At 44.5% G+C, this 15,212-nt stretch overlaps 1 protein-coding gene across 2 annotated transcripts in view; it reads right to left on the bottom strand.

The window, feature by feature from the left end:
* The window catches only part of Raver2 (ribonucleoprotein, PTB binding 2), a 79,927-nt gene extending 73,775 nt beyond the window's left edge, over window positions 1-6,152 (bottom strand). For both annotated transcript variants that reach the window (XM_021200164.2, XM_029540109.1), the window contains exon 1: window positions 5,812-6,152. In XM_021200164.2, coding sequence (XP_021055823.1) covers window positions 5,812-6,027 — 216 coding nt within the window. In that variant the 5' untranslated portion in view covers window positions 6,028-6,152. The remainder of the gene's footprint in view (window positions 1-5,811) is intronic.
* Between the last annotated feature and the right edge of the window lie 9,060 nt (window positions 6,153-15,212).

Raw genomic sequence — 15,212 nt, 5'->3', positions numbered from 1 at the left:
TAAACTAAAACTAATAAAACAAAACAACAAGAGAACAGGAGCTGTGGAAAGCCATACGGTAAAAAATGTACAATTTCTCTAAGTGTCAAATCTCAGGGAAAAAAAGAGCACTTTGTGATAAGTTACTCTAAATCACTTTTAAATTCAGTGGTCCTAGTAGAACATAAAATGGGAAATTTTCAGACAGAACACAAAACTTTACCCAACTTCCCTTTCACAACAGTCTAAATGAGAGCCACAGTTTCTTACTATGACCAATGGTTTAGGCACTGGTCCTGAGAAAATGAAGCCAATGGTTTTCTGTAGGATCAGTTTTTATTTGTTTTTCATGTGTATATGTGTGTGCAGGTGCATCTGAAATGTATGGGCATGCTTGTGGAGGTTTGAAGTTCACACCGAATGTCTTCCGTAATTGTGCGCCACTCTGTTTAAGCAGGATCTTTGGCTAGACCCGTTCAATCCAGTTAGCCCACTTGCCTTCTGTCTCCTGAGTGCTAAGCTGCACAGCTTTGGGTTCTAAGGATTCGACCTGCAGTCCTCATGCTTGCACACAAGACACATTATCCAACAAACCATCTCCCCAGCCTAGGAGTTTTTAAAACAAGAAAGGGAGATGGGATTTCTCTCAAGTGACACAGTGATACTGTACAAAGGACAGGCTAGGACCTAAGAGATGGGAAGGACCACAGACGTGACAAACAGGAAAGTTATAACCATCTCTTCAAAAGGTAAAGAGACCTGATCTAAAGCCGGGACTGGGTAAACAAGAGAACCAAGAAGATTGCAGAAAGTGACAGAAGCAGACAAGAGAGTCTGACTGACCGCACAGTAATATTAGCGTAAAGACTTTAATATGTGTGTATGTATGTGTGTTTATGTATACTATTTATTTTTTATTTTCCCCAGTACTGGGGATCAAACCCAGACATTTATTAGGCAAGAACCCTGCCACTGAGGTATAATCCTGGCTCTATCTGCATTTACCTCTTAATTGTGAGACAGGATCTCACTAAGTTGCCCAGGCTGGACCTGAAACTTCCTCTGTAGCCTAGGAAGATTTTTTGTTTTTTGTTTTTTTTTGGTTTTTTTTTTTGGTTTTTCGAGACAGGGTTTCTCTGTGTAGCCCTGACTGTCCTGGAACTCATTTGGTAGACCAGGCTGGCCTCGAACTCAGAAATCCGCCTGCCTCTGCCTCCCGATTAAAGGCCTGCGCCACCAGGCCCGGCGGAAGGTCTTATTCTTAAAGTGCTTCTGCCTCAGCCTCCCAAGGAGCTTGCATCACAGGGCTGTGCCATCAGGTCCAGAAAGATTTTATAGTTTGTATTTCTTTAAGATATTTCATGCATGTACTTCTAAAGGTTTCACTTTAAAAGTACTTTCTATAAATATTTAAGTCACAGAAACTGTGAAGCTGTAGGCTGTCGTCACTGTAAATGTTATACAAATATGTGAAAGAAATTCAAATTGTATTTTAAAGAGCTATGTTTAAGAAGAAATTCCCCCAGAGGCTGGGGAACTAACTTAGTCAGAAAAATGCTTGCTTTATCAGTCCTGAGATGTCAGACAGATCCTTGTGGTCCCAGTGTTGGGGAGGTGGAGGCAGGAGGACACTGGGGCTAGCTGGCCAGGCAGCCCACACTAATGGGTGAGCTGCTGACCAATGAGAGACTCTGCCTCAGAAGGGATGGACGTGGAGGAGGGGCTGGAACAACAGCTAAGTGAGTAAAGCACTTGTTGCTCTTGTAGAGGACTGGGATTCGGTTTCCAGCACCCACCCAGAGGCTAATAGTCATCCATCACTAATTTCAGTTTCCAGCACCCACCCAGAGGCTAATAGTCATCCATCACTAATTCCAGCTCCAGGGGAGCCTGATGCTCTCCTCAGATCTCTGTGGGCAGCAGGCATGCACATGACATACATACAGAAACGTAGGCAAAACTCCCATACACATAAAATGCAAAATAACTAAATCTAAAAAAAAAAAAAAAAGAAAAGAAAATTCAAAGTTGAAAATTAAAGCTGAATGTGTTGGTGCAAGCTTTTAATCCCAGTACTCAGGAGGCAGAGGCAGGCAGACCCGATTGGCTGAGTTCAATGCCAGCCTACCTACATAGCGAGTTCCAGGACAGCCAGGGCTACACAGAGAACCTGTCTCAAAAACAAAAACAATAACAAAAAACAAAACAAAACAAAACAAACAAACAAAAAAACAGTGTGTGTGTGTGTGTGTGAGAGAGAGAAAGCACACATGTACAATCACATGCATTCCTGAAGATATCTTAAACTAGCCTCTGGCCTCCACATACACATGTAAACATATTCACATTCACCTGTGAGTACACACACACACACACACACACACACACACACAAACATGCATACATATGCACACACACTTTTTAAAAATAAAATGCCCATGTTTTTTGAAATGTTAGCAAATTATCAGGTTACTACTAACCAAGTACCAACAGTAGCTTCTCTATTCTTGACAATTTGAAAACAAGTCCTTACACTGATAAGCTTTTCGTCAACTTGACCCGAAGCTGGGTTCATCTGGGAGGAGGGAACATCATTTGAGGAACTGCCTCATTGGCCTGTGGGCATGTCCTGATTAATGACTGATACGGGAAAGCCCAGGTCAGTGTGGGTAGTGCCACTCCTGGGCAGGTGGTCCTGACACAGAAGAACGTAGGCTGGGCAAGCCACAGGGAGCAAGCCAGTAAGCAGCGTTCCTGTAGCTTCTGCTCCAGTTCCTGCCTCCAGGTTCCTGCCCTACGTTCCTGTCCTGGCTTCCCTTGATGATGGACAATAAACTGTAAACTGAAATAAACCCTGTAAAAAAAAAAGCCTTTGTTCTTTCGTTTGGTTGTGGGTTTTGTCACAGTAACAGAAAGCTGACTAGGACAGCCCTTAATGCGATCTTTTAAAATAAATGAATGAATATACAAAGTCATCTGGAAACAGAGCATTTCAAATAGCTGATCAATAATTAAACACAATATTTTCTAACAGTTAAGTATGCAGTTTCAGTTCAGGCACTATAATATAATCCTTCCTGACGAAAAGATAAAATAAAGGAAATATCAGACACTGTGAAGGGAAGTTAAAGACACAACCCAAGGGGCTGGAGAGATGGCACAGTGGTGAAGAGCACTGTCTGCTCTTCCAGAGGTCCTGAGTTCAATTCCCAGCACCCACATGGTAGCTCCCAACTGTCTATAATTCCAGCCCAAGGGATCTTACACTAATGCACAAAAATTAAAATTAAATTAATTTTTAAAAAAGACACAACCCAAAAGAGAAAAGAGGCCAAAACTAAACATGTTCATGAAAAATACAACATAGAAAATGAATTTTACAAGACAAGTAAAAACACTCATTATCACACAAAAATAATCTATTGGACTTCCTTTTTGTTATCTTTTGGAAGTTAACATAGTTACGCCTAATTTACTTACCTATGTAACACTGCCATTTTTAGTTACGAACACGAACAGAAAACTGGCAAAGCTAATACAAGTATTGAGGATGAGGGGCTTGGGGGAGGGGCAAAGAACATGATGCTCCAACACATGAGAGCGAAGACTGATCTGTTTAGATTTCAAAACTGTGAGTCAGAACTATCAAAACAGTTTATTCTCCCCATTACTAGAGAAAAGATCGATGGCAGAATCAGTCAGGAGACATTTGCTTCACCACTGACTGGCAGCTCTGTTTTTAACTTTTGAGTGAATCTCTCCAGTTCTTTTAAGTGTGTATGTGTTGGGTGGAGGTGGGGGGGGACATATAAGAATTGAGCTTGGTGCAAATTTTAAATGACTTTACTGAGACATCTTAGCTTAAATCAATTTTATTCAATAGTTTATGCAAATAAACTAGCTACTTTTTACAGAAAAATCCTGAGATTTAGAGTAACTGTAAGTTTAAAACAGAGGGGGAAAAAATGTCCCTACCCCCAAACAATCACAGATGTGAGTCTCTGAAAACCTTCTGTCAGCATTTAGATGAGGTAGGATTGAAATAGTTCCTCAGACCCTTGGGTTTCTTTTCCACCTCTTTTGGGAACAGAAATGCAAAAGATAACAGGGAAGCAAGAACACTCAGAACAGCCTTGAATTTGCATTAAGTGTTTTTAGACTTCACGCAGGGAAATGTTACAACAGAAATAGCTGACATTCTGCAGAGGAAATCCAGACACTTCTCCATCTTCTGCTAGATTGTCTATCAAGAGTTGATACTTCTTTAATTTGTTCTGTAGCGATGCCATCTGCTTCTCCCAAGCCCCCCTCCTCCCCGAGCTCCACAGAGACCTTCCCCAATCAGGAGCAGGAAGGCTGTTTTCCCTTCGGGTGGCAACACAAAAACACCACCTGACAGAGGTAAGTAGGCACTGTGGCACTTCTTAAGTTGAACGGTGAGGTGCCACCACCTAAATACCTAATGAGGTCGTAGGATCATGTTTATTATTATATCTACAGAAAGTCTACTAATGATAATGAGATAGGTATTGTCATATTCTATAAGTCATAGAGAACATGCAACTGTCACTAACCAGTCCTCTTGCAACTCTGTATGAACCACAAAAGGAATTTCATAACTGAATAGTGTGGATTTATGAAATTCCTTCCGTGGTCCGACCTATCAGGGCAGATCTTGTTTACATATCCAAATACCTATACATGAAATGTACAAGCATCTGCAGGAAACCTGTGGGAAACCTAAAGAATGATACATTGTTTCATGTTTTTGATAAAAAACAAAAACAAATGCATGTGCATACTTGTGCAGAAGAAAAGGAAGAAAGACTACATGGCTATATAGTTCAGTTGGTAGAGTGTTGCATGCATTCATGAAGTCTTGGGAGTAATAAACACACACTCCCTCGTGCGCACAGGACTGTTGCGCCGAGCCTGTGGTACACACCTGAAATCCTAGCACATGGTAGGTGGAGAAAGGAGGATCCGAAATTCAAGGCCTGCCTGAGGATACTTGGCACGCTGTCTCAAAGAAAGAAAGGAGAGGAAATGAGGGAAAGACAGAAAAAAATGGGGTGGACTATGAATGAGAATGAATGAATATGAATCCCGGGAAAAAATCCTTCAAATTCTCTAGCGCTCCTACAATAAGATCTTAACTTTCGCAATCAGGAAGAAAAAAAAAAGTCGACTCAGGCTTTCTAATCCATGAGCAACAGTTAATCTGGATTAAAGACAGCGAGCTGCTTAGCTTTAAACTCCGCGCAAGCACTGAGAAACAAATCCTGCCATACTTGGTTTGGCAGAAGGCTGCAAGACTGCCGGCGCAGTATCAGCCTCTGCTCTCTGCGGCCTTAGCAAGCGGAGCAAAGTTGTTTCATACAAACTTGGTCAAGTGCTTCTGCAGAAGAACTCGCCCAGCTTTCCCGTGACCCCGCCCCCGTGGCAATCCAAGTCCCCAACACCCTACGCGGGACCCCTTCCCTTCTCGAGGGGCTCCGGAAGCCAGCCCCCTAAATCTGAGCTCCTCAGCTCCCCACCACGCGCCTTCACCTACAACACCGCCTTGGACCGGAGGGAACACAAAGTACGGACCAGACGTGGCAGCAGCCGCCCCAGAACCCCCTGACCTTGCACGAGCCGCTCCGCCTTGCCCAGCCTCAGTTTCCCAACCCGCTGCTCTCGCTGGCTGCAAAAGGGCTTCGTCGAGGCAAAGGGCTCCGGGCTCGGCGCGCATACCTTCCTTCTCTCCTAGGCGCCCGGACCAGTACGGACTCCTCCGGTTTTGCGGCGTCCCCCAAGCCCGGCCCGGTCACCCCGGCCCGGTGCCCATACCTGGGAGCTGCTGTCCTGGGGCAGGTTTTTCAATAGGATTTTCCGCCGGTTGCTCAGCTCCCGTCGCATCCGCTGCAACCGTGCAGCCACCTCCTGGGGGTGCAGCGCAGCCACCTCCCCCGGGCGCAGCGCGGGCTCCGCGGCCTCCCCCGCCGTCCCAGCAGAGAGTCCGGATCCCGAGCCCGCGCCCCCCGCGCCGCCTCCCCGCGCCGCCATCTTCCCGACGCCCCGCTGCAGACTCGGAGAGGCCGGAGCGAAGCGGGAGAGAAAGCGGAGAGGCCGCGCGGGGGCGAGGCGGGCCGGACGCGGAGCAAGGGCGCGCGGGCGGGGGAGGCGCCGCAACCGCCGACGCGGGAGGGGCGGAGCCCGGAGACACGCCCTATCCAGCCACGCCCCCGATGCACCGCCCCCCCCCCCCCGCAGGACACCTGCGGAATCTAGGACGCGGTAACGTGGTGCGACTCGAACCCCTACCAACCTAGCTCGGCGCGCTCGGCCTCGCCTCTCAAACCTGAGGGCCTCAGGAGCCACTGCGCAGGCCAGACAAATCCTGGCCTCAATTCTGATGCATCAAGAAGTGCGCATTTGGCAAAGTTTAAGTTTTCGATGAAAAATAACATATGAGGTTTATCTAAAAATATTCTGGAGGAAGATTTGGTATATTTAGTAAGACCTGAGCATAACAAATTTTCCTGGTTGTGTATAAGAAATCAATGTCTTTCATAGGTCCCTATGCGGTCTAAGATGACAACCTGGCTAGTTGTATTTGCAACACAAATCAAAGCTGAAAGACTAGAACAGCTTTGGCAGAAGACAGGAGAATAAGTTCCTTGATTATTTGAATTGAAACTTGGAAGGAGACATACTGTGGAAAGATATACCTATTTAAGATGAGATCTACAAAATATAATATCCCTTGACTGTCACCAGCTGTAATGACCATTAGCAAAAAGGAATATGCACCTTACTTAAGTGTGCCCCATGAAAATGCACTCAAAAAAAAAAAAAAAAACACAAAACCAGAAGCAGGTAGCGTTTGAGCACTGCCATAGCCCAGTGCACACTGGGAGTGTGTTCTCAGCCAAACCCGGGAAAAAAGAAAAAAAAAAATAACTAAAAAAAAAAAAAAAAAAAAAAAAAAAGCCTGTTTAACACCAGCAAGTGATCTGTTAAAGGAAAATACTTTAAATACCATAAAAGGGCTGGAGAGATAGTGTATCCCTTTAGGGCACCTGCTGTTCTTGCAGAGGACCAGAGTACTATTCCCAGTACTCAGATGGCTCACAACCACCTGTAACTCCCCCTCCAGGGGGTCCAATGCACTTTTCTGGCTTCCAAAGAACCCACACACACACACACACACACACACACACACACACACACAAATTAAATAAATAAAATCATGAATTCAGTACTGAGCAGGTGATACCCACATACTTCTAAGTATGTTACAGTGCTTCCCTTAAAAAACAAAACCAACTAGGCAAAGCTTATTTTCTTCACATTACACATGAAGAAATGGAAGCTGGTCTGATTAGGCTCAATGTTCTAAATATTATAAAAATAGGTCATCTGTAATCACTCTACCCCAAAATTATGGTTAATAGTCCTCAAACTGTTCTAGAATACTTACATCATGAACATGAGTCAGGGCAGTACTCCAGTATTTACCACCCTATTCCCCTAGAGACAGAGAGAAGACCCAATAGGCCTATTACAGTCTGTACCCACAGTGGAATATTGTTCAGCTAGAAAAGGAAGGCAATGGCTGCCAAAAGGTGGGTGAACCTCCAGATCATTAGGTGAAAGAAAATAAAGATGACAGGCACACACTGTGTGATTCTTCTCATGAGGTAAATCCACAGAGCAAAACCAAGAGCTAGGCAAGCTAGGCAAGGGCTGAGCAGAGCAGGCCATGGAACACAAGGGCCCCACTGGCTCATATGTCCCCATGAAGCAATAGAAAGGTTCTGGGACAATAGAGAGGTGACAGTTGGCACATGCTGTAAATGCACCCAATGCTGCCGAGGGGTCGTTTTTTTTAACTGATAATGTGAAGTACACCTTATAAACATGTCAGCTTATTTTTTTTACTGTTGCTGTGATTTAAAAACAAAACAAAACGAAATCTCCAAATGAAGCAGGTTAAGGGAGTAGAGGCTTATTTCAGTCCACCGTTCAAGGACAGGGTCACCCTAGCAGAGAGGCCAATGTGACAGAAACTTGAAGCAGCTGCTCACAAGACATCCACAAACAGGAGCATCGACCAGTTAACCTTGATTGAGCAATTGAGGAATTGCCTCCATCAGATTAACCCATAAGCAAGTCTGTGGGGCATTTTGTGTGTGTGTGGGGGGGGGGGGAATGAATGATCATTTTTATTTTACATGTTATTCTTTTGAATTTAAAATTTCGTGCATCTTAAACCTAAATGATGCATAGTTTTATAGAGCTGAAGGACCTTGAGAGGGATAGTCTTCAAAGTGGGCAAGAACCAAGAATGGCCTCAACAAGTACTGCGTACCCAGACTCACTCATTAAGGTTCAAAACGTATATTTACCCAAATGAGTACCGTCTCCTTGACAAACATCTATTAAAAGTCTGCTAAGTTCTAAACAATGGATATATAAAGACACTGAGAGTTCAGAAATAATACAATAAGCATCCTGACTGATAAGGGCCAGGCCTCACTGGGAGAGAATCATATAATGATTATAATCAAGTGCCGTTAATGAGTTTGCAAGCAGAACTCCAGGGCAGCCCTGAGAAGCAGTGATCTGAGTGACGTCAACCATGCTGCATTTGCTTGAAGTCTTTCCCCAGCGGCTGCTTCATTATTGACTTCAAAATCTACAGCAAATTATTCTAAATGAACAGTTGCTGAAGTCAAGCCTGGTGAATAAATCAGCTCTCTCTCTCTCTCTCTCTCTCTCTCTCTCTCTCTCTCTCTNTCTCTCTCTCTCTCTCTCTCTCTCTCTCTCTCTCTCCCTGCCCCCCTTTTCCTCCCTCCCTCCCTTCCTCCCTCCCTCCCTGCTGGGATGACAGTTATTCAGGTTTCAGATCAACAATCCTTTCTTGTTACTTTTGTTCAACTGTTTTCAGAGAATTTGGAAAAAGTAACCGTCCACTGATTACACATTTTAAAACGGAATTGGCTGTTCTTGCCGAGAGAGAGAGAGAGAGAGAGAGAGAGAGAGAGAGAATGGGGAACTGAAGCGACAGAGACTTGGGAATTCCAGTCTTTATGATTCTGAAGAGGTCCTCTTTCACCACAGGGTTTAAAGCTGACTCTAAATTGTAGCTTCTACAGAAAAATAAGGAGCATGCTAATCTGAACTCTTCATGGAGTGTAATTATCAAGCTGCAATGGATTACCAATATCCATGGGTCAGTATCACCATCTACATAATTACCTTGGGCTTAAAATAGGAGCTATGTGTTCACTTCAGCCTTTTTTTTTTTTTTTCTAAATGGGTGGTTGAGTTGCTTGTTTTTAAAGCTTTGCAATTGGGGAAAGTCTCAAAGAGGTATAATAAGCCTTACTACTTCTAATAAAAACAACCTCTTGTATCCAAACATTATAATTATATATCATTATAATATAGATTAAAATTGGTTAAATAGAGCTGGGGAAGTAGCTTAGTTGGTAGCGGGCTTATTTAGCATGCAGAAGCCCTAGGTACCATCACCAGTACTGTATAAACCAGGTGTGGAGGTGCACAGTGACAACCACAGCACTCAGGAGGAGATTAAAAGTTGAAGATTATCCTTGACTACATTTTGAGTTTGAGGCCATTGTGGGAACACATTCGACTGCAGGGGATGGTAGGAAAGACAAAAAGAGAGAGAGAGAGGGAAAAAAAACCAAGAGAAAGGGGGAAGTTAAGTATGTTAATTATAAGAGCATGACATTTGACTATTCCACACTACGTAACAGCTATCTAATGTACCAGACATAGCCCTGGAGAGGGCACTTGATTTGATTTTAATTCAAAAGTAAATATCTCCCTAGAGTAAAAAATCACATCTCAGGAATTTCTAGCTTTGCTTGGTTAATGCTTTTAATAAAGTGCTCAGTGGCTCCGGCTCCGGCTCTGGCTCCGGCTCCGGCTCTGGCTCCGGCTCCGGCTCCTCCGGCTCCGGCTTGATTTTGACTTGGGGAGATCGTCCTGAGAAGTCAGGTCTTCTCACACAAGAAGTTTGTGTGTGAGATGAGGTTAGTCCTGGGACAGAACATACATAGCACTAAGGGTATCTATCAGTAGCACCGAGGTGTGTTGTTTACAGTGCCAGCTGTTAGAGGCTGATTCTGTTTAAAGTGAACAGCTCGACGAGTCCAGAGGAAACTGGAATGGGGAATGTGGTGACTTTCTGGCAGAGAAATGACCCAATAAGTTTAGCTTGTTGAAAAACAACTCTGAAAGCAGTGGAGGAAATTAGCGCATTGTATGCTAGGAATCTTGTGAGACAGAGGGAAAAGATTTCCCTGGAAGTTCCTACTGGGAAGAATAAGCCGGGAGAGCCATGAATGCAGACACTTGATGTAGGTTATCCGAGCCTTTAATGTGATAGTGTTTGAACCCGGTAACTGACCTGTCATAGAGCTAAAACGTACCTTTTTGCCAATGAGGAGTGCCAGACAGGGAAGGCTGGATACATTTTCAAGGACACAGCAGGTGGGCCACCAGGCTCCAATGTAAAGTCATCTACGTTTAGGATTCAGATCTATCATAGTGTGAAGCTGTAGCCACAGAAAGGGTTGACTATGTTTGAGTTTCCTGAGATAGGCACGATAGTTTTAAGTCCCATAGACACAACAGAGGCAGGATCCAAGTCCAGTGACCTCAGTGCAATTTTGTGTAACTGGAAGAGCTACTTAAAGCATGAGAAAAAGCCAGATGTGGCAGTATATCTGTCATCCCAGCATTTGGGCTGCTAAGAGGGGTTTTTTTGTAACTAAATTTATTTATTTCAGCGTGTGTGTGTGTGTGTGTGTGTGTGTGTGTGTGTGTTTGGATGCCACAGAATACATGTAGAGATCAGAGGACAACTTGTAAAAAGCCAGTTCTCTCCTTCTACCATGTAGGACTCGGGAATTGAACTCAGGCAGCCAAGCTTGGCACCAAACACCTTTACCCACTATACAATCGAGGACCATGAGAGAATATTTAAATGTGCTTAAGCTCAGCCACTTTGTCTCTAAACACACAGAAGTCAGTTACTGAAGGCCAGTGGGAAGATTCGCTGAGGGAATCTGCACAAAGACACTTAGAAGAGGGCCAGGCTCAAGGGCCACATAAATATTAATAATGCTAAGGAATGTCTTCTATTTTATTAAACTCCTGGTAACATACTCAGTTGTTGGCAGAGAATGGCGTTACTGATCTAATGTGAGATGGGAAGGATGCCACAAGAAAAGGAAGACTCAGCTCGGGTAGCAAAGACTCCAAGCTCAACTTAGGCATCTGAGTTTCAGCTAACGCTGGACACAGGATGTGTTCTTGTAGAAGACAGTCTAGAAGGTGTGGGCTAAAACAATTATATGCAAAGATTACTAAGGCTGCAGCCATGCTCTGAAAAAGAAGTTCAAGAAAAAAAATAGAACCTTGTTGAATAACCCAAGGTCCAGAGGGATAGGGAACCCAAAGTGTTGTGTTCTTTGCAAGCTCTGTTTGCACCCTGTGAGCCCATCTCCTGAGACAGAGCAGGTGAAAACAGAAAGGCACCAGGCAAAAGTAATTGGGCTACATCATGCGTTGAGCCCATGAGTGTTCTGCTTGCCTTCCCCAGAGTCTTTACAGAGTTGAGAACTGTCTTGGATCACCAACTGAACCAGTTTTCAGTTGAGCTCTGTCCTCCTGTTCCGCATCCCTTTGTGGCTCACAATCAGAGCAGCTATGATGGCCCACCAGAGAGACCCTCACAAGGCTGGGCACCGTGATATTCTTCTGTGGTAGGCTAGAGGGCTCACAAGTTTCTGAGACCCCACTTCTCCCTCAAGACATAATTGATTAACAGTTGCTAGGAGGAGGCATTTAAAGAGGTGTAGCTCGTGAAGGTTGCTGACTTCCTGTAGGTGGCCCTTCACCCATGCTTCTGTAAATAACACCAATTAAACTGCTCCAATCACCAAGTCAGTACTGTGTGCCTCCAACTTCTCTGAGGCGAATTGTCTCTCCAGGAAACCTCACTGCAAAATTAACACTTGCTGCTCGCCTGCATCCCATGTCACATCAGCTATGAAAATAAAGAGGGAAATAAATGTAAATACTCAGAAAAAGAAAAGAGACCCCACAAGGACTATGAAAATGTGGCTTCAGAGAAGCCAATGAAGCAAATTATCTCTACATTTTGGCCCTGGTCTTCCTTGAGACATGCCCCAAAGTGTGTGTGTTGGGGTGGAGTGGGGGCGGGGGCTGAGGGCAGAATGTTGACTGGTGTTGAACTTTTCAATTCTTTACCCAGCCTCTCAAGAGCTGGTACTACCTTGTCCCATGGTATGTGCCACCATGCCTGACTCTGACCATTCTTTTAAATAGTTATATCTCTTCCTTCAGACTCACTAATGTCAATTGTAACATTAAACCAGTTAACTAAACCCATACACCCCATACACATGAAAATGGAGATGAAATGTATATAAGCCCTCGCTCTTGCTCTTGCTCTCTCTCTCTCTCTCTCTCTCTCTCTCTATATATATATATATATATATATATATATATATATATATTACTGACACGCAATAACTATATATATTTAAGAGGTACAGTGTAATGGCTCGATACCTGTAAATATAAGAATCCAACCATAGCAATTCTTTGTGGCAAGAACACTGTTTTGAGGAATGCAATACATTATTCTTAAGTAGTTACTCTACTGTGCATTGGAACACTGAAATCTGTACATCCTATCCAACTGAGTGGCCTTGCTTATTACCCATCATGCTTCTTGGCAGTCTCCCATTCCATTACGCATCTGGCCTGTAACCTTGGCTTCTTTTCTCTCTGCTTCCGTACTTCCATCTGCTTGTGAAAGTATTACTTAGATCTCTGTCCAAGAGAGCATGCTCTATGAAGTGTCGTTGGCTAGCAACCTCTGACCAGCAGCAATCCTGCAGATCTGCACATTCATACTCAGCCTGCTCCCTCCCCACCCCACCCACTCTGTTCCCAGCAACGTCTGAATACAGTGCACAGGGCATTTCTGCCAGAAACAATGTTCCTCTAATGGGCAATCTTTGCCAATCGCCCAGCCAAGGCTTTCTCAGAGTGCCTAGACTCTACCTCCCCTCCCTCTCTTTCCCCCTCCCTCTCCTATTCTTTCCCCTCCCCTCCCCTCCCTTCTCTTCCCCTCCCCTCTCCTCTTACACCTTCTAATGTAGTTTGTGGTGTGTCTTTCTCACCGCCTATTGTACTCATCTTTGCCTTCACCCATGCTTTCCCCATAACATCTTTTACACATCTGATTTGGGTTGGATGTCCTACTCAGAGGCTACAAACTGACACAGTTGGGGAAAAACAACAACAAAAGCACAGCAAAACAAACAAGCAAACAAACACCCCCAAACAACAGGAGAAATAAAACTAGGCAGTAAAGCTAGCTGTGCAACCTGTTCATCAGATTCCACAGTGGGGAACAGGTCCCGGGCATGAGGTGCTGGTGATCTAACTGCTGGGAACTGATAACAGCCTGGAAAGGATTTGGAAAGTGTGACTGCTAGTGCAGAGAACTGGGGTTCAGATCCCAACACCAACACAGTGGCTCACAACTATCTGTAGCTCTAGTTCTAGGACATCCGATGCCCTCTTCCAGCTCTTTAGGCTCTTGCACACACATAGTGCACATAAATGCACACTAGCATGTACCTGTACATATAACAATAAAAAAAGTAGATAAACGCTCCTTTGGGGGTTGTAGAATGGCTGAGTGGTTAAGAGCTCTTGCTGCTCTTCCAGAGGACCCAAGTTTGGTTCCCAGCATCACGTGGTTAACAATCCCCTGTAACTCCAGTTCCTGTGAACTGCCATATGCCTCTTCTATCCTCTGTTGGAGCCCACACACGTGGCCTACATCCACATGGACATATACACATGAATAAAATATAAAGTAAAATATTTTTAAAAAGAAGACTTATGTTGGCTTATAAATGATGTGTTTGTGTGTGTGTGTGTGTTATACCCCTGTGTATGTGCATGTGAGCACATGTTTATAAACATGCACGTGGGAGACGGATGTTGATGTTGGGTAGCTTCTTCACATAATTTCTAGCTTGTGTTTTGAAACAGGGTCTCACTGTTTCTGAGCTCACTGACCTGACAAGACTGACTGGCCAGGGAGTCAGGAATCCTGTGTCTACCTCTCCAAAGCTGGAATCGGGGGTACATGCCAGCTTTTTACAGGGTGCTGATGAGCAGTGCTGAGATCCCCATGCCTACATGACCAACACTTAGCCTATTGAGCCCTCTCCCCTACCTTTATTTTTTAAAGATTTATTTATGTATTATGAATAAGTACACCACACTCATGCATGCCGTGACTCGTCATCCTAGAGGCCATAAAGGGGCATTGGATTTCTTGAAACTGAATTTAAGGCATGTGTGTCATGTGGATGTTGGGTACCAGACTCAAGTCTTCTGTAAGAGCAGCAGGTGTTCTTCACTGCTAAACCATCCCTCTATCCCCACCCTCTTATTTCAGTGCTAGGGACCAAACCCCTGATAGATATGTGCTCTGCCTCTGAGTCACATTCCCAGTTTTACATCAAAGTTCTGCAATGCAAATCCCTACAGAGGGATGAGGAATAGGGATGATGAGGAAACATAAAGAAAGCGTGAGCAACAGAGAGCCCAGTTATTCTGGAGAATCTTCTGTGATTACAGCATTTACCATTGTTCTGAGATTCTCCCTTGGGATGGGGTGAAATTAACTGTATTGTGCCTCCCCTGTGCCCAGGAGAGTGATGGTCTATGATGGGTGAAGGAAAATTCTGGAGCTGCAATGATAGATGACAAAGAAGAAATCTCTAATAGATTCCACAGACAATGTCAGCCCACCAGAAGCTTATGTTCTTGCAGAGGATAGGCCATTCTCCAAGGCCATTTCATAAGAGCTGGTGAGAGGAGCCACGGTGGTGGCTCTCCCTGTGGGCCAGGAATGGCATGGTCACAGAGCCAGAGGGATGACAAGACCCCCAAATGATAGAGGCCAGGCAGCAATGCTTAACACTCGAAAGTTGAGCACATCACTGTAGTTACCGAGAGATAGAGAGATGGTTAATAGACTCTGGTGTTCCTGGGGGGGGGGGATAGAAAGGCAGATACTGAGTGAGCACATTGTGTAACACCTGTAACCAGAAACAAGCCGAGTAGAGAAGCAGGAGGAGGAAGGTGGTCCTTCAGTA

Source organism: Mus pahari, chromosome 6 (genome assembly GCF_900095145.1).
Source record: "Mus pahari chromosome 6, PAHARI_EIJ_v1.1, whole genome shotgun sequence".
NCBI lineage: Eukaryota > Metazoa > Chordata > Mammalia > Rodentia > Muridae > Mus > Mus pahari.
This window is presented reverse-complemented; position numbering and strand designations above follow the sequence as displayed.